The sequence below is a fragment of the Epinephelus lanceolatus genome, chromosome 8 (assembly GCF_041903045.1).
Source record: "Epinephelus lanceolatus isolate andai-2023 chromosome 8, ASM4190304v1, whole genome shotgun sequence".
Classification (NCBI taxonomy): Eukaryota; Metazoa; Chordata; class Actinopteri; order Perciformes; family Serranidae; genus Epinephelus; species Epinephelus lanceolatus.
Window position 1 is genome coordinate 38488271 of NC_135741.1, and position 25539 is coordinate 38513809.

Here is a 25539-nt window from a genome sequence, read left to right on the forward strand (position 1 = left end):
CTGTTCACCTTATGGTGAGTGTTGTGTGTGTGCTATCATATGCTTCAGTTCTCAAGACCTTGCTGCCCTACATGATAGAAAACTGTGCCCCACCACATACAATTAGTACCCTTTCTATTTTTTACACCCCTGCCCTTCAGACTGCCTGAGTCCACAACTACCTGCTGACATGGTGAGCTCATATGCAGCCAACTTTCAAGCTTTGCAACAAAGGGAAGGGGGGAGGGTCGTCTTTGTCATATGGATGTTACACTTTCAACTTCCTTTAGTCGACTTTGCTAATCACTAATAATCAGAGACCAGTTAGAATTAGGTCTTGAGACTCTAGTAGGTGGGAGCTCAGGATGGAGAGTGGTGTTTGAAAGCCAGAGGGTTCAGCAGCTGGCCAAGTAATGGCTGAGTCATTGGTATTGATCCATAATCCTTTCAACCTCCACAGATATATTATGATCATTTTTGTGCCATCCTGCAGTAAAAATCTTACTTATTGCACACTTAAAACCAGTCACCTCATCCTTTTTTCTTTCTTTTTTTTACTTTAAATACTGCCCCCAAAATATGAGAACTGTGCTGCCCCAAACCCTACACAGGCAATGTAGACGAATACTACTGAATATTACACATTTTAGGTTTATTCGCTCATTTATTTTTCAACTTTGCAATGATTATATTGGATTTTATATGCAGTATCGTCACAGACATTATTCTGCTGAACAAAAGAATGTTTAATACACTGATGACACAGGATTGACATGAGACTAAGACAAAAATAAAAAAAAATGCTTAAACTGAGTTGGAGTCTGTTATCACGCCACACAGATATATACACAGGTCCACAGAAATTTGGTGGAAAAGTTCAGTGATAAGTATAGTTTTAATAACTGTCAGTATCACTATAACAGCTTCCCCTTTAGGATTGAAACAGCTGCATTGAATTTACAAGGTCAGTTCTGTGTAGACTGCCAGTGGAGCAGCTCCAGGTTATGTATCTTGATGATACTACAGAATTCAGTGTTGATTTTCTGGCTTTCAAAGAGCTGCTCTTTTGCATAAATGTTTAAGCTACAGTACGGGAATAATATTTGTCTTTTCTTTTTTTTTAGTGATTGTTCATATGACTGAAAAAGAAAGGGATCATAATGAAGGATTATTCATTAACTGATTATAAACCCACAGTGCATTTGTGTAGGCCACAAAGCCAATATCTCAGGGTCAGTAGTTTACATGTTTTTCTCCATGTGTGTACGTGTGAATGTCCTGCTGTAGGCTAAGCTGCCATGATTCATAAACTTCTGCCGATGCACAGTAATTATTCATGACAAGTAACACCTACTCTGTGTGGGCGGGAGCAAATCGAGTCATATTGACATGTTTCAGCAAGCAAGCCGTCTGATGTTTCACACGTCCCTCATGTTTTCCACACGGTGGATGAAGCTTACACGGACTGTTTTTCTGTAAGGGGAAGACTGTACAAGCTTACAGGTTAAATAGACCTCCAGGTGACTTGTATACTGTAATACAGCAAATGACTGACATCATATTGCATTAATACCGAGTAAAGCACACCAGAGACAGTCAAGGGTAGACCGGAAATTTAATACGTGTGCCTTCAAAATAAAGTTTTGTTTCATGGGAACTGAAAATACAGGCCTATAAATTCAAATGGAAACTCAAATGAGAATCTAATAAAACAAGAAAGTCATGTTTCCATAATACATTTGCCTGGACTTTTTAATGATTTAAACACCCTCTTGTTACATAAATTGATTACAAACTGACATTACTATAGGCAAAAACCAACAGACTCAAATACATAGACTCTTGTCAAATATGAATCACACCTAGCTATAACACAAAAATGTTCAGTTTTTACATTATTATCTTAGGGACTGTTCATCATTTATGAAGTGGGAGGGGCTGGGCCAAAATGGAGAGAGCAGGTAAATTATTTAAGCACTGGGAGGGACTTACATTTTCTATTTTAGCTTAGGGGAGGGACATATGACTTTTAACTGTTGTATTTTGCATTTACTTTAAATAGCCTACCCTCTGAGCCACAAAACCCACCAACAGGATTCAAAAGCATTTTTTCCTAAAAGATAACCAAACTCACACCATTTATCATAGCCACAAACTGTGGAGACAAATATGACAAATGCTTCCATAAGAAAACACAGGCAAATCTATCTTAAATTAGTTAGAATTAGACATTTAAATTAGACATTTCATCAAAATCACTTTATTTTACATGTCTCATTTAAATTGTTTATTTAAAAATAAATCTTACACTAACCAGATCTTGTAAAAAAAAAAAAAAAAAACCCAAACATTAAATTCTGCACTCTCTATTAAATTCGCAATAGTGGAAAACCAAGGCTTTTGTCATCCCAGGATTTTGTTTTCAGTTTTTAACTCTCAAACATATCTCCAAACCCTAAACTTCCCTTAGGAGAAGGACATACTAATTTAAATGGTTGTATTTTGTATTTATTTTAATTATCCTATTTTAAATACCCACTGAAACCTGCCATTGGGTTTCAAAGGCGTATTTTCTTTAAAAACGCTAAAATTACACCATGTATCTTACCCTCTGAAAGCTGCCCGTGGGTTTAAAAGGCAAGTTTTTCTTAAACATTTTTTTTTTAAATTACACTATTTATCATAGTCAGAAATTGTGTAAACACAAGGTATTGCTTGTATTTCAGACAGTCCATGAACATATAATCTTCAATTAATGCTTCCTTAAAAAAAAAATCATAACCAAAGTTTAAAATGGTGATATTTTATCAAAATCACTTTCTTCTATATTTTTATTTAAAAATTAAATGTGCCTCCAGTCACTGGGGGCATTCAAGGCAAAAATATTTCTAGCTTTGGGAAAGGTCAAGATATGAACAAAAAAATAAAGTCACACCCCAGCCAGCCGGTCCTCTAATAAACAAAGAACAGTCCCTTATGTGCTTTGTAGTCTGTTTATCTGGAATTTTTGCAGCATGTTAGCCGTTTCCGCTCCACAGCGGGCTTTATTTTGAAAACCTCTAACGGAAGTAAGTTGTAGGTATGTTCTCTCGACTGGGGCTTGTGCAGTGTTTTGCTTTACCTTCTGACCAAGCGACAGGCTCACAGGAGGAGGGAGTAGAACTTTTTACTAGCTTCGCCCTCTCCTCTTCATCATGGAGGCTCGGCCACATTTCTCCCGTGAGGAAATAAACAGCACGGTGTGGGAAGTCCCGGAGAAATACACACGGCTCAAACAGATAGGGACCGGGGCGTACGGCTCCGTGTGGTGAGTCTCGTTTACCTAACGCTGAATGAAGTGTGTACGTGTGTGTGTGTGTGTGTGTGTGTGTGTGTGTGTGTGTGTGTGTGTGTGTGTGTCATAGTTGGGACTGGGCTGTGTTATGAATAATGTTTAGTCTGAGCCCAGCATTTAAACATTAGCTGCACTGGCTGCATGCAGCCTGTGTTGGGCCCGGATTATATCCTGTAACGCTACTGTACACCAACACACTGTCAACAGTCAAGACACAGCTACTAACTCATATTATCATCAACTTATATCACCTGACACCTTGTAACACACTAGCAGCATATGTTAGCACGAAGACTACATATCCCACAACACGTACCATACTACCTGATATGTGTATGTCTGTACAATAACTGAGGAGATGTAGCTATTTTAGAATGTCAATATTAAAGATGGCCACTTTCCACTTTCATTTCTTCATGTAGTTATCAACAAGGTACAGAGATACATAGTGCAAGCCATAGAAACAGACAGTGTGTACACTGCATCATACATATGCACATACATATGTGCATACATAAATAGCATATTATGTAATTATGTGTTGTGACATCCATAGCAGAAATTACATGAAATTTTAGGGATTTACATGAATGTCGGGGGTCAGGCCTCAAGGGAAACACAACTTTCAGTAGCATCATGTTGTTGCTGTTGTGACATAATGTGTTTGTTTAAGCAAGTAGAGTAAATACATTGGACACACCCAACATCACTCAACATTATAAATTCACAGCTACCATGTTGTTTATCCAGCTGACTAGATTTTAAAATCAGTGTCTTGTGTTAAGGTCAACTAATGCTGCAATTTGATGATACATTTGTAATATATTGTTGGTATAATATATGATGTATAATCAGGGTTCCTGCTTATCCTTAAAAAAGCCTTAAGAGGCATTGTGTTGATGAAATTTCAGAGCTGATGATTTAATAGCTTAAAAAGACCTCAGGAGACTTTGATGGATCACAAACAGTATTAAATGAAAACTTGATTGAGGAGAATCACAGCTCAACATACAGAGTATAACACTGTGTATGCCGTCCAGAGATTCTGAGGGTGTCCCCTTGCCCAGTCCTTGCATTTAAGCCAAACAGTATTCCCTTGCAAGTTACTCCGCGTTCCCAAATAAGGTCATTCTGCCCCGATCAATGGCTATGTGAAGTTTCTATTGGGTACTAACTTTGAACGACAAGCATGCTCACCTGTCTCGCTTTAAACCACCTCGCCTGTATCTTACAAAATGCACATAGCCTACCTAATAGGAGACTCTCGTCTGTTGAGCCCAGAACATAGGGCCTTCCCTTTAACCTTGGGAGCTATGGCAACAGGGCTTGCTAGGTACCCTTATCTGGGCAGCTGTACTCCCTCAGCCACAACTGGGAGACAATAGATGGAGAATGTTCATAACAAAGGTCAAGTAGCCTGACTTCAAGGCCTCTTTTGGGCCTTCTGCTGACTCAACTGTCACATTAAACTTAACTATCATCCATTTTCTTAACTGAACAAGGCTAAAGGCTGTAACACAACAACATTCCTTCACACACTGAATTTATTCATCAAAAATAAGGCCTGAATTGGTATTAAATGTCTTAAAACAATCTTTCAGAAGTCTTAAAATGCTAAGACATGGGAAGTATGATGAATATTTTTTCTCACATTGCACTGTAGAATCTCAGAATAATTGGTAACATTTACATTTCTTGAATAATTTACCAAATGTCTCTGGCATTAGCATCACGCAGTGACACACGTGGAACCATCCACTCTCATATTTTGTTTCCAGTGGGTAGAGGATCCATTGTTTGCCTGCTAGCCCTCACTGTACCTTGGACGGCAAGGGAAAGTGAAAATTCAAGGAAAATTGGCCATCTAATGAAGATTTTGTGACATGGCTGAAACCAGTACACAGCAACACACATGAGAATTGGTGTATTTTATGCAGAAAGTTTCTCAACCTTTCAATAGGAGTCAAGGTAGTAGAATCCCTCATGCAGAGTGAAAAAAAACAAATCCACCCAGAAAACCTGCCAACAAACACCTAATTCTTTTCAAAAAGTCATGTTTTATGTTACAATATAGGATATATAAAAAACTCCCTATTTCTACATAATCGATGTTCTTTAATGTTTTTGTTTCTCTTCAAGTTTGTTTTTTGTACAATTGGTCTTAAATTTCATTCTGTGTGGCATTAAAAAATATCCTTAATAAAGTCTAAGGGCTCTAGTTTCCCGGCGCAGCGCAGGGTGGCGAACCCTGCGCAGAGCTAGTTTCGAGCAGCACAACCCGAGGCACGCTCAGTTTGGTAGTTTGGCAGACCGAGGTGCGCTGAGATGGGTGTGGCGGCGCAGCAGGGGGAGGTGTCGACAGATCCAGCTTGGCGCAGTGACAGTTTCGTGCCAAAAGGCTTCGCTCAAGGTGCGCTAAAAGCTCGCCAGCTGAAACCAGGTCTATTGTCAGCACAGGCGGAGCGCAGCTGGTGTAAGCCGAAGTTTGGCTGACCGGTGGACAGTGCGCACACGTCACCAAAACCTCACAGGCAGGTTTCCAGAATATCAGGCACATTAACGATGCAATAAATACCCACAAAAACCACTATTCAATGCAACTATCTGTAATCAGCACATAAATGTATCTCTATATCGACTGTCCCATCACATCTGATGTCAGATCAAAGGGGATTGGCACCGTTTGGCACGTTTGGCATGCGTAATGGAAACCCAACCTGGTTTGATTAACAAAACTAATGAGTTCACATCCCTCTCAGCCAACCACAAACAGCCACAGAATCAGATAGGGAGTATATATTCAGCATCTGTAATCTTAGAAAAGCCAAAAGAAAAGAAACAGAGTGAGACTGCGAGAGAGAAAGAGAGAGCGCGTGCGCACGAGAGAAACGCAACATTGATTTACAAATGTGGTGACCTCCTCCCAGGCTACCTTTGCATCATCAGCCCGTGGAGGTCTGCTCGCAGTTCCGTATATTAGGACACTGCGAGGTTGGACCTCCTGGACCAAAACATCAGTTTCCTCCTGGGAGAAGTTTGGCCGTCTGACGCTGCTGCTCTCTTCTGCCATGGCGAATTGAGTAAACTCTCATCACGCCTTCGTGCGGCGCATTTAAGGGCGAGGAGAGGGGCTCATTTGATTGGTGTGATGTGTGTAAAACCCACTCCGCGCCTTCTCTCCTCCCTCTTTCCGACTTGCGCAGGTAGGAGGGACAGAGGTGGGAAAGAGGAGTAGCTGCGCCAGCGCGCACGGTGTGCCAAACTTGCAAAATCCGCCTGGCCACACCCAGTTGGCAAAGTGCAGGTGCGCCCCCACCTCGCCCGGTCTGCGAAACTAGAGCCTTATAAGTTTAACTTGCTTCAAGCTATAGAAACCCTGTGTATAATGATGTATTCGTAATATTTAATCTTAAAAGGTTAAAATCATATAAACCTTTCCTCAAGACATAAAATTCTCAAGCTGGTCTAAGTGTCTGAAGTGTCTCTTTACCTTTCAGTTGATTTGGTCTGTTTGTTATCGTCTCGTTAAGCGGAAGTCTCATTCTTAAATCTCACGAGATGTTACTCGTTGCAGAACGATAACAAAGGAAATGTGTGTATCAAAGGCTTCATCCACATTGTCGAAATCAACTAAATAATCAACTACTGTTTATGTACTCCAACGCCACAAACTATTTCTACTATTACTTACTCTCACTCCAGCTCTGTCAAAAGGGAGTCTGTCGTGAGAATATTAGATTCTGCGCAGGCCTGGCTCATCTAAAACAAGCCTAATAATAAACAGACCAGATCAAATGAAAGGTAAAGAGACATTTCAGACACTAATAACAATCTGAGCCATAACCACTTACGATGGATATACAGTGACGGTGCTCAGTTGCTCCATATGCTTCCATTGCTGTTGTATGGCTGCCTGGCTGCTGCTGTCTAGCTCAACCAGGACCAGTCACCTAGACACATATAGCTACATGAGAAAATAGGGTCCAGGTTGAAAAGTGCCGAAGTCATCCGTTAATAATCTCTTTAACAATTCAGTGATTTGTGATATTGAGCTTTGTAAATAAAATTGAATTGAAATGAATTGAATAGATGTGACACAGTGTGTAGAAGCTGGTACTAGGGCTAAAACTAATGATTATTTTCATTATTGGTTAATCTGCCGATTATTTACATGATAACTGGTAATCGATCAATTATTTAGTATATGAAATGTCAAAAAATTGTGAAAAATACTTACTACAGCTCAAAGTGACACCTTTAAAATGCTTCTTTTGTCCAACCAACAGTCATTAACCCAAAGACTATTATACATTTACTGCATCATACATCCATACAATCATAAATTTGTGGAGCTAGAACCAAATAATGTTTGACATTTTTGTTTGAAAATTGACTGACAAAATTATTTGATAATCAAAATAGTTAGCAATTAATTTTCTTTAAATAGACTAATCCAGTGGTTTTCAAAATTTTTGTGCCCAAGGCACAGCAAAAGGCAAGACAAATCTCAAAGCACACCTGTATTCATATCTGTGCACAATAGCTTATATAACGTGTGTCACTCCTATCACGACACAAGACAATAGAAATAAGAAAAAATAAGACAGGTAGCTTTCGTGACACTGTCTACTGACATTTTTTTTTTCTCTTTCAGCGGTAGGTCATCTTTGCTGGTTATTTGCTGTAATTTGCTCCGTACCATAAATTGATCCATTGTGCAACTCATGACTTCTTTTAAATGTCATCATCCCTCACACTGGCTGCCAATCTGGGCTTTTGATGTCTCACACACTTATAATTCCCATGTGCAAGCGGCGACAAATAGGTTCCCCGTGAAGGTTTTTTTTAAATTAAGTTAAAATTGAATTAGACTTTTAGCCAGAGTTTGCCTCTTTATTAAGACATGGGTGTGCACAACATACTGATACAGTCACTTAAAAATTCATTCATAACTTTTTGTATTGGCCCAGTTGAATATTGCAATAATAATGTGTGGTTACACCTGTACACCTGGCTTGGCATCATGGCTCACCATTTGAGAACCACTGGATTAATCAATAATCGACTGATCATTGCAGTGCTAGTTGGTACAGTTACTGTTGTCATACATTCAAGGCTGCTGTCAAGTTTAGACTAACATTATACAAACACTTGGATGTGTAATCTACACTAAGGGCTGCAGCCAGGATTTTAGTTCCCTTAGCAGAACCCCACCAATCTAAAACATTTTTGACTAGCCACTCACTTTTCTTTCTGTTACTATTAACATTTTTTTTTTTTTTTTTTTTTAGAAACTGCAGAATTGTTTAAAATGCCGTTTCTCTACATCATAATCTAATTTGCTGTTTCAAAGCCTTCTCTACTTCTGTTGCAGTTATGTAATTATGGTGAATACGAAATTCCTTTTATTCATATAGAGTACATGACTTTGTTGCGCTGCAGCCACTGTGCTGTCATCTCATTACTGTGGTAGACCTATACAGTACCACATACATATTCTGTAAATTATAGCACCACAAACAGGATCATTTCCATTGTACAGAGTGCTGAATGCTGAATTCCACTGAACATTCACTTTCAACATGTTTTGGAATACCAGTCCATGTGTTATGACCAGTTTTGATGTTAGGTTACACTCAGTCTCAGCTTTGTTATTTATACTATGGAGGGTGCACACTGACCAATGAGAGGGTGGAAAATTCTGAGAGCCTTGAGGAGGAAAAAAAAAATCAAAAAGTCAGATTGGTTTAAAATCCATCTTAGTGTACTTTGTTGCTTCTGTTAACAGAACTGCAGATATTACTGACTGTGGTTACCAGGCATTTATGTATTATAGTGTGGGAGTGATGATCTGTTAAAGCTTAAAATGTCTGACCTTTACAAGAAGCACCATCTGATGAACTTAGATCAAGCCCCCACTGTTGTCTGTAATTCTGGCAAATTTCATGTCTCACATAAATCATATTGTGGGAAACTGTAAACACAGGAGGAGGGAGAAATAATAAAAGCAAACATAACCAACAGTTTCATAACCACAACCACTGTATTTATTGTGGATGCCTATCTGGGATGGATCAGCTGCTGCATGTGAAATTTGCTGTTAATCTTCTACATTAGTGCATCATCGTTGTCCACAGCACTATGTACAAGTGATGTGTGTAATGTGTGTTGGTGGATGTGGCTCCAAATAGCCTAACAAGCTTGTCCTCCTACGATTTAGTGCCCTGCAGATCACTGCAGACGTGCACAACAAGAGTTGCCAAACATTTACATGTTCATACTCAATAAACCACAGACCCCCCCACTCACTGAGAGAATGAGTCCCACGTACTTTGCCTCCATCTGAGAACGGCTTTGCTGTGACATGATTTGCTTCTTAGCAAGAGTGAAACCTCAAAATAGACCGTCCTGTCATTTTCTCACTGCTCTGACTTCAAAAGAGTGAAATCATAGTGGTGCTAGAAGACACAGGCAGACTCTGAGTGTAGAGCTAATGACTTGTTTTTCCATTATTCATCACAGCTCAACAATAAATGAGAAGACTAAAGAGAAAGTGGCCATCAAGAAGCTCCACAGGCCCTTCCAGTCAGAGATCTTTGCTAAGAGGGCCTACCGAGAGCTCAAACTACTCAAACACATGAAGCATGAAAATGTGAGTAGATTAAACCAAACAAATCTCCTTTTGATTTAACATGTGCTTTTGGCCTTAAAATAGCATAATCATTTTTGCCTTTTTGATATTATAATATCCTGCAAGTACTTCTGCTCCTCACTTCTGCTCCCATGCCGCTGTATTAGTCACCTCGCTCTTTCATTCCAACCAGGTGATAGGACTTCTTGATGTGTTTTCGCCTGCCTCATGCCTCGATGACTTCCAGGACTTGTGAGTATTTTTCGCCATATTGACCAAGCCCTCAGGCACAGATAGGCAACGCCCTCTTTCCAGGGTAGGTATGGGGGCATTGGACAGAAAGTGCAGAGATGTCTGAAGCAAAGAGCAATATCAGAAGAGTAATATCAAAAGATGGTCAGAAGTGTTTGGACACCTCATGTGTGAATATTGAACATGTCATTCTAAAACCATGGATATTAGTATGCGTAAGATTTTTGAACCTGGCTGCACAGCTTTGCTCCCATCCTGCCACAAGAGTGTTTGTGAGGTCAGCCGCTAATGTTGGGCAATAAGGCCTGGCTCACAGCCACTGTCCCAATTCGTCCAAAGGTGATGATTGAAGTCATGGCTCTGTGCAGGCCAGTCAAGATCTCCCCCACCAAACTCTGAAAACTATTTCTTTGTGGACCTGCTGTGTGCACAGGGGAATTGTCATGTTGACACAGGAAAGGACCTTCCCTAAACTGTGCCACAAAGGTGGCATGATCTCATTGGTCCTGCACTCACTGTGTCAGAGAACAACAGCAAACCTACATGTTATTGGTTGGATTTCGATTCATGTCCACTGACACAGCACAAAGTACTGTTAACACTAAAACTCCCAACTTTATAGAATTTAAAGTGACCATTTTTAAAAATAAATGAAAATAAAAGATTTAGTTATTTGATTTGGCCATTTATCAATTAAGAGTTATATGGCGTAAGTTTGAGTTTAATGTGCTGGTAAGATGACTGTGTTGAGCTACAAACTTAGACTTTTACAGCAGCAAAGCAGGAGGATATTGCAAAGAGGCAGAGTATATTGAAGGCTGTATAAACACGAGTGTTACATAAACATACACAAGCACCCTAAGCTCCTTCATCAGTGTATTAAAAGTCCTGGATTACAGCGTTAACAGAGTGTGGAAAACAACAGCGAACAGCAAAGGAGAGGCTTTTTCTTGTGCATTAGCTGTGATCTTGACTGAATAAAGCTTGCATCGTGTTTGGACTGTTCAGTAGAGGTAATCACACTGTCTGTTTCTTTCCATTCATTATCATGCTCGCTCTCCCTCTCATTTTCTCAGCTACCTGGTGATGCCTTATATGTTTACTGACCTGTCAAAGGTGAGAGGTCACCTCTCAGAAGACAAAGTCCAGTTTCTCGTCTACCAGATGCTCTGCGGACTCAGGGTGAGTGGAGGAAGCTGACCTCACAGAATACATTCCAAGGCTACCATGAAACATGTGTTTCATGTGTATATTTAATAGGGGTGGGACAAAAAATCATTTTTGCAATATATTGTTGTGCTCTCTCTCACAATAAATAATCGATACACTGAAGGCAAATTTCGATATTTTATTACAACACACACTCATATTAATGTTCATGCACTGTAATGTGTCCAGCTGTCCAGTGTTTACAAGCCTAGGAGGCAGTGAGGCACTATGCAAAAGTATTCATGCACATGTTTCTTTGTACATTGTTTCATGTACTAAGCCAGCAGTTTTGCACAAAAAATATATGAAGTTTTGGAATAAATGCATAATTACAGACATTTTCCTTTTTATGGGTATTTTTTTCTTTTTCAGTCACATATATTGTGATTTTTGGGCTGTTTCTGTAATAGCATGTCGTGAAATCATAGGCTGATGGCATTAAGTAACTTTAGCGCTGCTATTCTGTCTAGAAACGTGCATGGAATTCACCAAAACATGCTAGTCTATTTCATCAAAGCGTTAATGACTGTAGGATACTGATATTATAAGTTTAATTAATAATATCTATAGTACATGCAATATTGTCTCTTACATGAGATAAAAAAAAGCGCATTGTGAGCATTTACAGGCTAGGGGAAAGGACATTTTCCCTAACTATAACTGCCACCAACTGTATCTATGTTTAACTACATTAGACAGTTGTCAGGTGAACTCATAGTACAAACCGGCACACTAATGAAAACATCATGTAAACAGGCATATTCAAAACACAGAATACCATAAGTAAATGCCATATACCACAAATACATATTGGATGTGATTGCAATAAAATTGTCTGCTCCCTGCTCTGTCTCTCCCTCTCTGCAGTATATTCACAAGGCTGGAATCATCCACAGGGTAAGTATCAGTCACATGTCACTGTAGAGGGTTGACATTCGAGCTAGGAGAATGTTTCGGTCTGTAATAAACGTGTCTTTACAGACTATTATTAAGAAATTGTAATATGTGCAGTGTGCAGGGGTTTGTGCGCTGCATTATTCTTGCTCAGACATCACAGTTGAGCTTCTCCTTGTACAAAATACATGGGAATGTGGATCTAATTTGTCATTGTTATTGAGTCAGATCAAACCCTGCCCCAACAGGTAGGATGAGTTCACTCTGTGCTGTCTCTGTGCATGTCTAGAGATGTCAAGCCACACCTATTAGCACCAGTGCCAAGTGTGTGTGTGTGTGTGTGTGTGTGTGTGTGTGTGTGTGTGTGTGTGTGTGTGTGGTGAAAGTAGGGTTAGGTCAATACAGCACTAATATATCAGGCTTCTTATCTCTTACACAGAAATAGCCAGACCTAAAGTGTTGAAAAATAGGATCAACAAGTTCCTTTAAATTCTTTCAGGATTTCAACCAGTAAGATCTACTGTTAAATCTACTGTGCTCTTGTTTTGCAAGGGAAGTATTAGAGTTACAGCACACTAATATTCTCTCTGTTATGAGTATTTGACATGAGCATTTACCGGACAATGTAGCTTTTTTTCACCATGTTTTAATTACAACATATTTATTCATTCATTCATTCATCTTCTAACCGCTTCATCCTCTTGAGGGTCGCGGGGGGCTGGAGCCTATCCCAGCTAACATCGGGCGAGAGGCAGGGTACACCCTGGATAGGTCGCCAGACTATCGCAGGGCTGACACATAGAGACAAACAACCATTCACGCTCACATTCACACCTACGGACAATTTAGAGTTATCAATTAACCTAGTCCCCAATCTGCATGTCTTTGGACTGTGGGAGGAAGCCGGAGTGCCCGGAGAGAACCCACGCTGACACGGGGAGAACATGCAAACTCCGCACAGAAGGGCTCCCACACCCGGGATCGAACCGGCAACCCTCTTGCTGTACCCTCTACCATTTGTTTGAGATCAGCTAACTGTGCGTGTGCGTGCGTGTGTGTAAAATATGATCATGCTCATTCAGTCTGTGTTACCCTATTACCCTTGTAATCCCTTACGCTAAGACGTTATCAACACTCACTCACAACAGCGCCACCCTTATCACACAGTACTTTAGGAGTAACTCTGCAGAAACGCTGCAGTGAGTCTTATGGTCAGCTTATACTAAGTCACACCATTTTGATCCCTGTTTAAAATCCCCACAGTATCCAGGCATTGAGGCATACAGCTGAGCCGTATGAGGCCACAGGAACTTCAAGCTCTAACTCTTCCCGGTCCTAGTTTTGATACTGCACTGTACAAACACTATAATTTTCTGTTAATCACTAAGTGCATTAAGTACCCATCACTCAGCTCATTTTCTATTACAGGATCTAAAGCCTGGAAACTTGGCTGTAAACCAAGACTGTGAACTGAAGGTTGGTACCTCTAAGGATTACACTAGAAAAGATGACACAAGCTGAAATGATAGGGCTGCTGCAGCAGCAAAATAAAAGGATTCAGCAGGTACAAAATGTCCTAAAATACAAGATATACTATGAAGTTAGCATTAAGTTGTTTTTGCTACTGGACAGATTTGATTCTCACTTAAAATTGGCTTAGAAATAGTCTTATTTAGACATGCAGTACCTGAAGTATCAATAAATTAACAGATGTCTGTTCATGTTCCAGATTGTGATCAATTTCTTTCTTTCCGATGCAGATCCTGGACTTCGGGCTGGCTCGCAGTACTGACGCTGAGATGACAGGCTACGTGGTGACTCGTTGGTACCGGGCGCCTGAGGTCATTCTGAACTGGATGCACTACACCCAGACTGGCAAGACAATCGTAGCTGTTACATATTCTTACCTCGCTGTCGTCTCAGTATTGAGTTTGCCTGTCGGTGCTGTAACTGTTTGCTGTTTGTCGTGTGAAAACATCCGAGCTACAGGGATTTCTTACTTTAAGCAGTGGCTCATACGGTACTTTCTGGGTCAGCAGTTTTTATAATCCTGCCGTTGGTGTGTGAAATGCATTTGAAGTTTCACGGCTGTCATTCTGACAATAAATCTTTTTCTGCCTTAATCTGTTAGCATTTGACAAAGATGGGTCTGACAGCAGTCTGATAGCGTTGAGACTCAATGACAGAGCTGTCACTGCAGTGCAACTGACTTTCTCAGGATTTATGTTTCTTTAGCAGATAGTGGTTTTTCATTTTGTAAACAGCATCTACAGAAAGGGATGTAGCACAGAAAGCAACTCAGGCAAGTTTACATCCTACATAGGATTGTATTACTCACCAAGTATTCCCCAATATCACCAGCACAATAGATTCTGCACTACAACATGATGAGGAACTTTGCTCTGGCATATAAATGCCACCTTCCTCAGTTCTACTGCTTAAGTTAAAACACTGCTAGCGATGTTTATTCTGCAGTGGTTCTAACTCGTGTTTTCTTCTTTTTTTTTCTAGTGGACATCTGGTCTGTAGGCTGTATCATGGCAGAAATGATCAATGGAAAGACCCTTTTCAAAGGGAGAGACTGTATCCTTTCATCAGCCTTGTCCATTTACTGGAATTGTAAAGCTGGATTACGACATAAACGTTTCAGCATACAGAAATGTAAATGTACTGTATGATTCCTAAATTACAGCACATCATGTTTTAATATCACTTCATTAAATCAGTGTAATAGTATAGGTGATTAAAGCCACTTTAACAAACAGTGACAGTTTTATTTGATGTTAGGCACCATAAATCAGGTGCAGAATGGAACACAGAAGGCAAACACAGTATATTACATGTAGCAACACATTCTTTCAGGCAGCCTCCAATGTAGCCACTGCTGCATTGTATTACATACTTGTCCTACATGTTTGACATCTACTTTTCATGTTTTCATGCCATCTGTCCCATTCTCGTGAAAGCAATATCTCAGGAACACCTTGAGGGAATTTCATCAAATTTGTTGGCGAAGATTCTCATCCAGGTCATGATAATTCTACGTGTTATATCGTTGGCAACTGGACTCAGAATTGAAGAAGCTTCTTGGATGAGTGGTAAAACATCTTCAGGAAACCCAAGGAAGTCTAGTTGCCAGTGATATAGCATGTAGACATTCCTGAAATTTGACACACCTCTATAGTGCCATGTTGCCTCTCAGTAACATACCCATTTTTTTCCATTTTCACTCATACATTACATCCACAATTATGTTGTAATTCTTTAAAAAAAAAAAAAAAGCCAGGGCCCTAAAGATACCAATAGTACTAATGATATTGTCTCTGGAGGCCATGTTCAGGTCCATCAACTCTCCAAAAAAAACTTTAAAAACTGATTTTCTGTCATTTTACAATCTGGAAAAAATTGGATTTACAATAATCGATAAGCAAAATTTAATCTTTAACTATTGAATGTGCTTTATTTGATGACTGACTGATACAAAATTGTTAAAATGCAAATAATTCTTAAAGCAACACTTAATGTTTATGGTTTTATGTTCATTTTCTACAATTAATTAGCCTAAATAAGTTTAATAATATTAGTTTAAATAAAGTTCAGGCTTTTAATCTGTGTAGTCTATTAAAACAGTGCACTGTGAGTCCTCTCTGTAGGGCAGACTGTATGCTTATAGTTTACACACATTTTTCCTCCATTTACAGAATAAATGCAATATTATTCTAAGACTCCTCAAAGAAGAAAAGGGTAACATTAGCACTCTCAGTTGACCTAAATGAGGATTAATTAGAATTTAGAAGTTTGGAAGACAACAAGCTGCTAGCAACCCTGCAGCCACACAGCAAATGGTGGCCACATACAGTATCTGAGGAAAGACACAGCAGGACACTGAAAACAGGCATTTAAATGTAAAGCAAGTAGCCAAACACTGAAATGTTTTGAAGAGGGTTATGATAGTTTAGTTTGCTAAATTCTTTATGTAAGGTTCATACATTCGGACAAACAGACTTGTGAAAAGTTCATTTTTAGTGATTTTCAGTTTCTAAAGGTCTGAATGTTAAACTTAGGTTTCTTTAAATATTTTCCATGAGAATTATATATAATTGTACTAAAATTTTGAACAATACCCCTTTTTTCTTATTTTGGAGTTGCTTTAAGGTAATATACCCAAAAGTGCACCAAAAATATATTTCGGAAAATGTATTTAAATTATTTTTACTTAGTCTATTATATGACAAAATAATATTACAAACTGTTTTGTACCAATCATAATGCGTACCATAGAGGGTTAAGGATGAAGTGATCAGAGTTTGGTGGTCAAAAGTAAGCAGCATCCATATTTAAAGTGCTGTCTCCTGTCATGGCTACATATGAGTCTGGACAGACATATTTGTAAACTGTAACTGCAACATTACAGGTTGGCAGAGCTGCTTCTGTGTGGGGGCTTGCTTATCAATCCATCAGGACATGCCAGGTTAAAAAATCCTTGATTCTAACTCTTTATTACCAGACATGGACCAGCTGACTCAGATCATGAAAGTGACTGGAGTACCTGGAGCAGAGTTTGTACAGAAGCTGGACAGTGCAGAGGTAGGACAAATCACAGTGTTTGTACATACATATTTACATATACATCTAACAATAAAAACATACTGAAGGTTTTGCCATTATTTAAGCTTCACCTGTAGTGGGGGTAAAAATATAGAATTTGTCCTGAGGGTGGCACTAGAGGAAAAGACAGGGCATCAACAAAAAGTAGTTTATTGTAAGTGATTTTTATACACTGAACAAAAAGTTAAATGCCACGCTTTTGTTTTTGCTCCCATTTTCCACAGGTTTAAGTTAAAGATCTGAGACTTTATGCACACAATAGATATATTTGTCTTATATTTTGTTTGCAAATTTGTTAAAATTCATGTTAGTGAGCACTCCTTTTCCAGCATAATCAATCCACCTGACATATCATGATGCTGTTTTAACAGCATCATTACTACACTGGTGTGCCCTGGGATAATCACGAGAAAAGCGTGTCATTGGCATGGTGACTGCAGAGATGTTCCCTGTGAACTGAATGTTCATGTCACTATCTCAACATGTCTCAGATGTTGTTTGTTGTTGAATTTGGATTAACTTCCACATTCAGCATCTTTACCTGCAAGATTATCTGAGACCAGCCACCTGAACTGCAGTACATCCAACCAGCCTCACAATCGCACAAGTTGGTTACGATGTCAAACTGCTCTCAGGTCAAGACCCTGGTGAGGACGATGAGCATGCAGATGAGCTTCCCTGAGACAGTTTCTGAGGGTTTGTGCAGAAATATATGTGGTATGCGATTGTGAGGCCGATGGGATGTTCCAAATTCAATGACAGCAACATCTGAGACGGCTTACGGTAGTTAAAAGAACGTTCAGTTCCTGGGCAACAGCTCTGGTGGAAATTCCTGCAGTCAGCATGCCAACAGCACACTCTCTAAAAACTTGGGACATCTGTGGCAGTGTGTTATGTGATCAAACTGCACATTTTGTCTGTGTAGTAATGATGCTGTTTAATCAGCTTCTGGATATGCCTCACTTGTCAGGTGGATGGATTATCTTGGAAAAAGAGCAGTGCTCACTAACAAGGATATTAACAAATGTGCAAACAAATTATGAGAGAAATATATATATACTTAGTGCACTAAGAAAGTCTTGGATCTTTAACTCAAACCTGTGAAAAATGGGAACAAAAACACCAGTGCTGCATTTAAATTTTTGTTCAGTATATTTTTACAGGAAATAGTGCTATCCTCAGTCAGTTTTTGTTCAGTTGAAATACATGTAATTTGAATCATTTAAGTCTATGACTAGAGACAAAATACATACTGTCTGCAAAAATGCTGTTGCTTTGATTTGCATCATAATCTGGCGAAATTCTGTTTTTGATGCCTAATTTTATTTCTCTTTTATCTTTAAAAACAGGCCAAAACATACGTTAAGGGCCTTCCTCGCTATCCCAGAAAAGACTTCTCAACGTTGTTCCCCAGAGCCAGTGCAAAAGGTGAGTTTAGCCACAAGCTCTTTTTAAGCACCACTAGTCCACTTTTTTTTTTACTTTATTTAGTACATGTACAGTCTTTTATCACGTGCCACAGTGCTCGTCCACCATAGCAGTTTGGGATTAAACGTTTGTTTTTTGAAGGGATCGTCGTCTGTCGTTTTATAACAGACAAGCGGTGTTTAAATGGGATGAGGTGCATCTTAAAAGGTTACCTTTGTAGTCTCCAAGGTGGACCCTATTTCCTCATGGTTTCTGTCTAAGTGACTATTTGGAACAACAATTTTTGAAGTTGGTCCAGTATTGAGCAATAGTGCTGCACCCAGCAGCAGTGAAACAGGCTACAATGTAATCCATGTAGGCAATTGAGCACTGTCAATTTGTCTTCATTAAAAGTGTTTGTTTTGCCACTGACAGGCTCATATTGTCACTCTAAAGGTCTGACAAGATTATGGAAAGAATCCCACAGAGATAGACATTTTTGTTAAATCATAAGATTAATTTTGTTACACTAGAAACATCATCGTCACCATCATCAAACCCACCAAACTCTGCTTTGCACAAAATCAAACTGGATCATATTAGTATTCCTGATGTCCTGAGGTCTCATTCATAAAACAGTACATAGGATTCCTACTAAAAGTGTTTGTGTATACAAAAGCCCAAAAGAGCATGTGCCAAAAAATATTCTGATTTATAAATCTGTGATTGTAGCAATTTTCTTTTATTAATCCCAAGTCAACCTGGAATTATTCACACAGGGATCAGCCTTATATCCCACCCTCTACACACCCACATTCAACCACATATGGTCAATGCAAAGCACCACATGAAGGCTGATGAGCCTGCTGATCAGTGGCTCTTTATAGTGTATTATGGCCCATTGTAACCACAGTATTTACTGTATATGTTTACAGCAGTCACACTGATTGCTTCACACCGTGTCAAAACGATCACAGTAATCAGTGGTATCCACGACCCTGAGCTATCATTTGAAAATGGAAGTTTGATAGGTGAACACAGTGTTTTTAAATTTATCATGGAGATCTTGGCCTGCATTGTGATTATTATTTTGTTTATTATTATCATTATTTCTCAGGAGTCAGGATTAGGAGTCATAATGAGGAAATGGAGTTTAATAATTGTGCGAGAGCTGGCACTGACTTTACTTCCAAATTTTGCTAATCTACACAATCCATATATGCAGGTGGTGAAGATGTACGTATGTTGACTGGAGAAGCAAAAGCGTGGCAGTCTCCATTGTGCTCTGTTAGCACAGTCATAATGTGCAATGCACACAGAAACTGTATGAAGACTAAAATCGTACTTGGTGATATTTATTTACAGTATTAGATGATATCATAGAACACTGTTGACGCTCCGTTTCTTTTTTATTTAATGCTATTTCATGTGCACATTTCAACAGTTGACCATGAGCGTCAGCAACAGTTTGGCCTTCTCCTCTGCGCTAGGGGGGTGGGAATGTGATGGTGAAACAGCATGAAATAATGACCTGAATTCAATGTGAGATTTCAGTTGGCTTATAATTTTAACAATTAAAAGGTGTTGATGGAAAAGTTATGGCACACTAGCATAAGCACTAATGAAATGGCTAGATTGAATGTTTGTGTTAATGTGGATCTATACGAAACATGTGATATGAGGTTTGAGAGGCATCATTACATGTATAATGATTCCTCTCACATTTAATTTCTATAATCTGGCCTCAATTCCCCACCTCACTATCTTGCATTGGCTGTCATTTGGACAACTTAGAAATAAATATGCTTAAGCTATGAGGAAAGCTAAATCAGAATCTAGACCCACTGTAATTACTAGCTTCTTCTTAAACCTGGCATAATTTTAGAAAGCCGTAAACTCACACAAAAACAAATCCACTTATTCCCTACCTGTATGGTTTTTGAACAAAGTGAGATTTGCATAGCCTTCGACAAACACTTTGATGATGCATCTTTTTAAAAAAGAACGCTCCGTCTTATTGATGATATGTGTGCACCATGCTTCTCATTTGGTCTTTCATCCCCTCTCTCCTAATGATGTACTTGAAGTTTCGCAAGCCATCAATACCAGGAGGTCACCTTGAAAGGATAAATTGGATCCCTTTTTTCTTAAAGTGTACGCTCCAGTTATTACCGAGAAATTAATTCATATATTTAATCTTTTCTGTCTCAACGGGCAGATTTCCCAGTGTTTGGACGTCGACCCCTGTGATTCTTTTACATAATAATCACCACCCAATCTCCTAATTAACTCTTCTTAACAAAAATCCTTGGTAAATAACCAACTCAAGTCTTTTCATGCAAGGCACTCAGTTTTGATTCCATACCAATCTGGATATAGAGCTAATGGTTTGGTAGTAATCTTTGAGCAATGTGTTGATTATTCATTTAATTAATCAGTTAGTTGTTTGGTCTATAAAATGTCAGAAAATGGGGAAAAATGTTGATAAAAGTTTCCCAAAGCCTAAGATGACGTCCTCAAATATCTTGTTTTGTCCAAATACCCAAAGACATTCAGTTACCTGTCAAAGAGGAGTAAAGAAACCAGAAAAATAATATTCACATTTAAGAAGCTGGAATCAGAGAATTTTGATTTCTTTCACTCAAACCAATTCAGTGATATCAGATTAGTTGACGAGTAATGGTTGACGACTAATTGATTATGTTGCATTGCTACTTGTGACTGCTTTCAGAGTTATTTGTTATAGAGGCATCAGTGTGTAAAGTTGGGGTGTGCACAATGTGAGTTTTTGCTGGTAACAAAGGGTGTACCACAAGGTTCAATTTTGGGTCCCTACTTTTATCAATATTGTCTCTTCTTTGAATGGTTGCCAAGCCCATCTTTAAGCTGATTACACTATTGTATATTGTGTTACTGATGCTGTACAACTGGCCAGAAAGAACCCTGCAACATTATTGTAATGTTCTCCAAGAAACTCTTGTTAATCTTAAACTGGTACTTGATGCAAATAAAGCAAAATTGACGGTTTGCTCAAGATCCAAAACCATAGACTATTGTAATCTGCGTAACTCTGCTGTCAGTGGATCAAATATTGAAAGGGTTACAGAATACAAATATCCTGGCATCTGGCTCAACAGATTTACATTTAAGTATGACTTCAGGGATCTACAAAAAATAACCTTTTTATCTGGAAATAAATTCATCTTTCCTTTGACCTGTGAGACGAGGCTTGTTGAATAAACTATCCTAGCAATTTTGGATTAGAAGAATGTAATATACAGACACAGTGCTGCCTCCACACTTAGGCCCTTTGATTGTGTTTAACTCTCAGCCCTAAGGTTTATTACAATTGATAGCTACAGTACTCACCACTGTATCCTCTATGAGAAGGTTGGTTAATTTTCTCTCTCTCTGACGAAGAAACATAATAATCACTGGTATCTGTGTATCTTTGAAGCTCTGGTCAGAAAATTACCATCATATGTGATATCTAAGAAGGTGCAGTTGTTGGCTGTGGTGCCTCAAAGCAAGAGGGTTCCAGGTTCAAACCCAGTGTCAGGCTGGGGCCCTTCTGTGTGGAGTTTGTATATACTCGTCATGTCAGAGTGGGGTATCTCTGGGTTCTGTGCATGTTTGCCTGTCTCTGTGTGTCAGACCTGTGATACTATGTCCTGTTCAGGGTGTACTCCACCTCTCGAGTCAGTGTCCATGCGACAGCTGCGAGAACTGTCACATCTGAATTCATGTATGTTTTTCTCATACATGCATGGCTTGTCCACATCATACTTCACAGTACAGGCGCAGATCTGTCACCACACAGTGTTGGAGCAGCCTGTTTTATACTGCAGAAGGCTGCTGTAACCATACCACTGCTGCTGTAGGCTGCCTCAGTCGCAAGTCAATAGAGCCTGACTGCCAGATAATTTCTGACGGGGACAGCTTGCCTACATTTTCAGTCCTGCTCTGACAGCCTTGGGACAGAGATATTGGAATGTAGCCCTCCGCAAGTTTCAGAGGAAGTGCTCCTCTGTGAAACCCTCCACATTACGTCCCCACCACTGCTTACTCCTCTCCTGTTCCCACACCTCGCTCTCCACAGAACTACGGTATCAGCAATAGTTGCTAATGGAGCTATAGCTGTGGCTTTTGCGTTCCTTCATCTTCTTTCCCTCATCCTCAACATATTCCATAGCAAATCCTTCAGGAAATGGACACTCAGACCACTATGCCATTCATTTTTGTCCCCAAATGCCTGTCTTGCTTTTATGCAATTTTTTTTTTTCCAACATGCATATGTGATATAATTCGTTGCATGTGAGTCCTTTCAGGTAACAGATCTATTCACATAGATGTCAGATATTGGTCATTTCAGAGATGAATGTGAACAGTCGAGGCAGAAAGATAGGATCGGAGATAGGTAAGATTGGAATTAAGCATTAAACCCTGTGATGTAAACTTAGCTTTAGCTACTTTCTGTCTCTGAATGATGTAATACTGCTGTGACTCTCTTTATGCTCTGTTCATGAAAGCTCTTCCACCTACTAAACTGTCAGTGTTAGAAAGATAAAGAACAGGAGAAATTCTCTAAGTAGTACATTCTATGTATCTTGCAGCAGCAAAATTTCTTCTTCTGCTTATCTTTTTAAAACATCTTAAAGTGTTGCACTAAATAAGCATTAATAATTTAATCTTCTGCGTCGAAAAAGCTTACAGCAACCCGCCATATGGCTAATGTCAGTATGGGTTGTTGTCTTTGATCAAATTGTTGGATTTTTTTTGTTCCACTGACTGTTTGCAGGCATTGACCTGCTGGAGAAGATGCTGGTTTTGGACGGAGACGAGAGACCCACAGCCGAACTAGCGCTGGAGCACCCATATTTCGACAGCTTAAGGGACCCGGACGACTTTCCTGAGCCTACGCCATACGATGACAGCCATGACAACGACACATTGTCCCTGGATGAGTGGAAGCGTAAGTGAAAAACAGTTAGCAAACACAGGATGTATATGTTGTAAGGGCCTGTTTTTTATTCATCAGAGGAGGGGGTGGCTGGAGCGGGACTTTGATGTTTGAGAGTTAAACGTTGAAAACATAATCCTGGAGTTAACAAAAGTCTTGGTTTTCCACTATTGTCATGCATGCAGGAGTGCAGACTTAAACGTTTTTGTTTTTTTTTTAACAAGATCTGGTTATTTTTGGAGACATTTTTAATGAGACATGTAGAATAAAGTGATTTTGATGAAATGTCTTATGTAAATGTCTAATTATACCTAATTTAAGCTTAGCTTTGGTTATGTTTTCTAATGGAAGCATATCTCTTATGTGACGTGTAGAATAAACATCGAAATTTTCTGTTTACACAGTGTGTAGCTACGATAAATGGTGTGATTTTGGAGATCTTTAAGGAAAAAATGCCTGTAAAACCCATCAGTGGGTTTTGGGGTTCAGAGGGTATTTAAAGTAAATACAAAATACAACAGGTAAAAGTCGTATGTCCCTTCCCTAAGCCAAAATAGAAAATGTATGTCCCTCCCCAGTGCTTAAAAAACTGACATCAGTCATTTTACACATTTCTTAGAAAAGAGACATTATTTCTGTTGTTACATGAGAAAGATAAAAACCAAAATAATAGACAGCCTCATAGTGGATACAGTAAATAGAGGAGCTGTATTATTATCATGCTTTTAAAATGGTTGAAGTGGACGTTTTCTTTTTTTAAAAGTGTTTACCATGTTGGCCATATTGGATGATTTACGACTACACAAGCATTCTGTTGATGGGCTTCTGTTAATGTGTTAATTAATAATTAATCTTCCTGTAATGATTGGAGTTGTGGACATGCAGCATATGCAGAAAACAAATGTCTTCCCCTTTTGCACACAGGGTTATGCTTCAGAGAGGTGAAAAGCTTCGTGCCATTTCCACGGCGGGACTCCAAGAGGAAAAACACTCTGACGATGTCTCCGTGACCTGAGAATGTCTTGTAATTACTGACGCCCCGCCCTACACAGCATACAGCCAATGGTGCCCTTGTATATTCCAACCATGGATCCACTCGATTTCTTTTACCCTGGATATGTTTAGATTTTGACTCAGTGTTCAGAAGTGATTCTTTTAAAATGTTCCCACTTTTTTTGTGCAATTCTTTTCTAAGTGTGGACTGCTCTTTGAAGTACACTTTCAGTGAACTATCTCTCAAATGTATTGTGACCAAATGTCACAGAATTTACTGTAATATTTTTTTCCAATTGAATAATAAGACATGGTGTGTACAGAGTTTTGTTTTTGCAGCAAATATTAAATGCCACTGCCCAAGGTCGACTGGTCTAACTCATAGCCTATAAATATCTTGTCATTAATATTTTTGCAGTCTTAAGGAGGAAATGGCTTCTTTATATGTTGTTTATTAAAATTATCATCAAGAGACAACAACTGGGTATTGCTAATGAATGCGCTGAAAACTCCTGCAAAGCAAAGGCCTCAAAGATTAGCATTTACTGTGTCCAATATGCATCTCGTGTCAGCTGGAATGTGTGACCATGAAGGTGTGTATGATGTGCAAAGCAAACAGGTTTGTGGTTCTATACTCCACTACTGTAATATCTGACATGCTGTATATATCATAACTGCACACAATTTTACACCCAACCATTACAGATCTTTCTGGTATGATACAGCTTTTGAATATGCACTCTACTGGGCTGGTACATTTAGAGGGTGCTGTGTGATGCATAATATTGCACAGAGGTCATTCATGAATTTTATGGATAATATGTTGAATTCATTTTGTCATCTATCTGAAAGGGAATCCTGCATCTACTGATTTTAACCATGTGATACCCTAAAATATTATGCTGGTCTGTCACTCTCTCTGAGAAGGTGAGTGTGTGTGTGTGCATGTGTGTATACAACTAGAATAAACAATTATATTCATGAGCATGCATGTGTGCACACATTTTGTGTACATTGGGTGACAGGTTTCCACTCCAGGTACAGACAGATGGACCAGTCACTCAGAGAGCTGATTTACACAATTGCACGATCAGTTGTGAGAGAAGAACCTAACTGTAACAGTGTTGGACAAATCCCTGCCACTGTAACAAACATATGTACACCAGACTTTAACTGAACAAATGGTTTAAACAGGGGATGTAAAGGGCTCTTGGTGTTTGAGTTCAGATCACATCTGTATCCCATTTCCATAATACATGTAGTGTGCAACAG

The 25539-nt window shown here is 39.2% G+C and overlaps 1 protein-coding gene across 1 annotated transcript; it reads left to right on the plus strand.

Annotated features, from left to right (window-relative positions):
- The first annotated feature begins 3059 nt into the window (after positions 1–3059).
- On the plus strand, positions 3060–25252 carry mapk13 (mitogen-activated protein kinase 13). Its single transcript, XM_033629702.2, has 12 exons — positions 3060–3286; positions 9836–9965; positions 10138–10196; positions 11273–11378; positions 12273–12302; positions 13728–13775; positions 14060–14174; positions 14811–14882; positions 16807–16886; positions 18257–18335; positions 23113–23286; positions 24199–25252. The coding sequence occupies exons 1-12, from the start codon at positions 3174–3176 to the stop codon at positions 24282–24284; spliced, it is 1092 nt and encodes a 363-aa protein (XP_033485593.1). The 5' UTR covers positions 3060–3173; the 3' UTR covers positions 24285–25252.
- Positions 25253–25539: the final 287 nt, after the last annotated feature.

Coding starts and splice junctions, on each gene's coding strand:
- mapk13 (XM_033629702.2), top strand. CDS start 3,174: ATGGAGGCTCGGCCACATTTCTCCCGTGAGGAAATAAACAGCACGGTG. Junction 11,379..12,272: donor AGATGCTCTGCGGACTCAGG/GTGAGTGGAGGA, acceptor CCCTCTCTGCAG/TATATTCACAAGGCTGGAAT. Junction 12,303..13,727: donor AGGCTGGAATCATCCACAGG/GTAAGTATCAGT, acceptor TTTCTATTACAG/GATCTAAAGCCTGGAAACTT.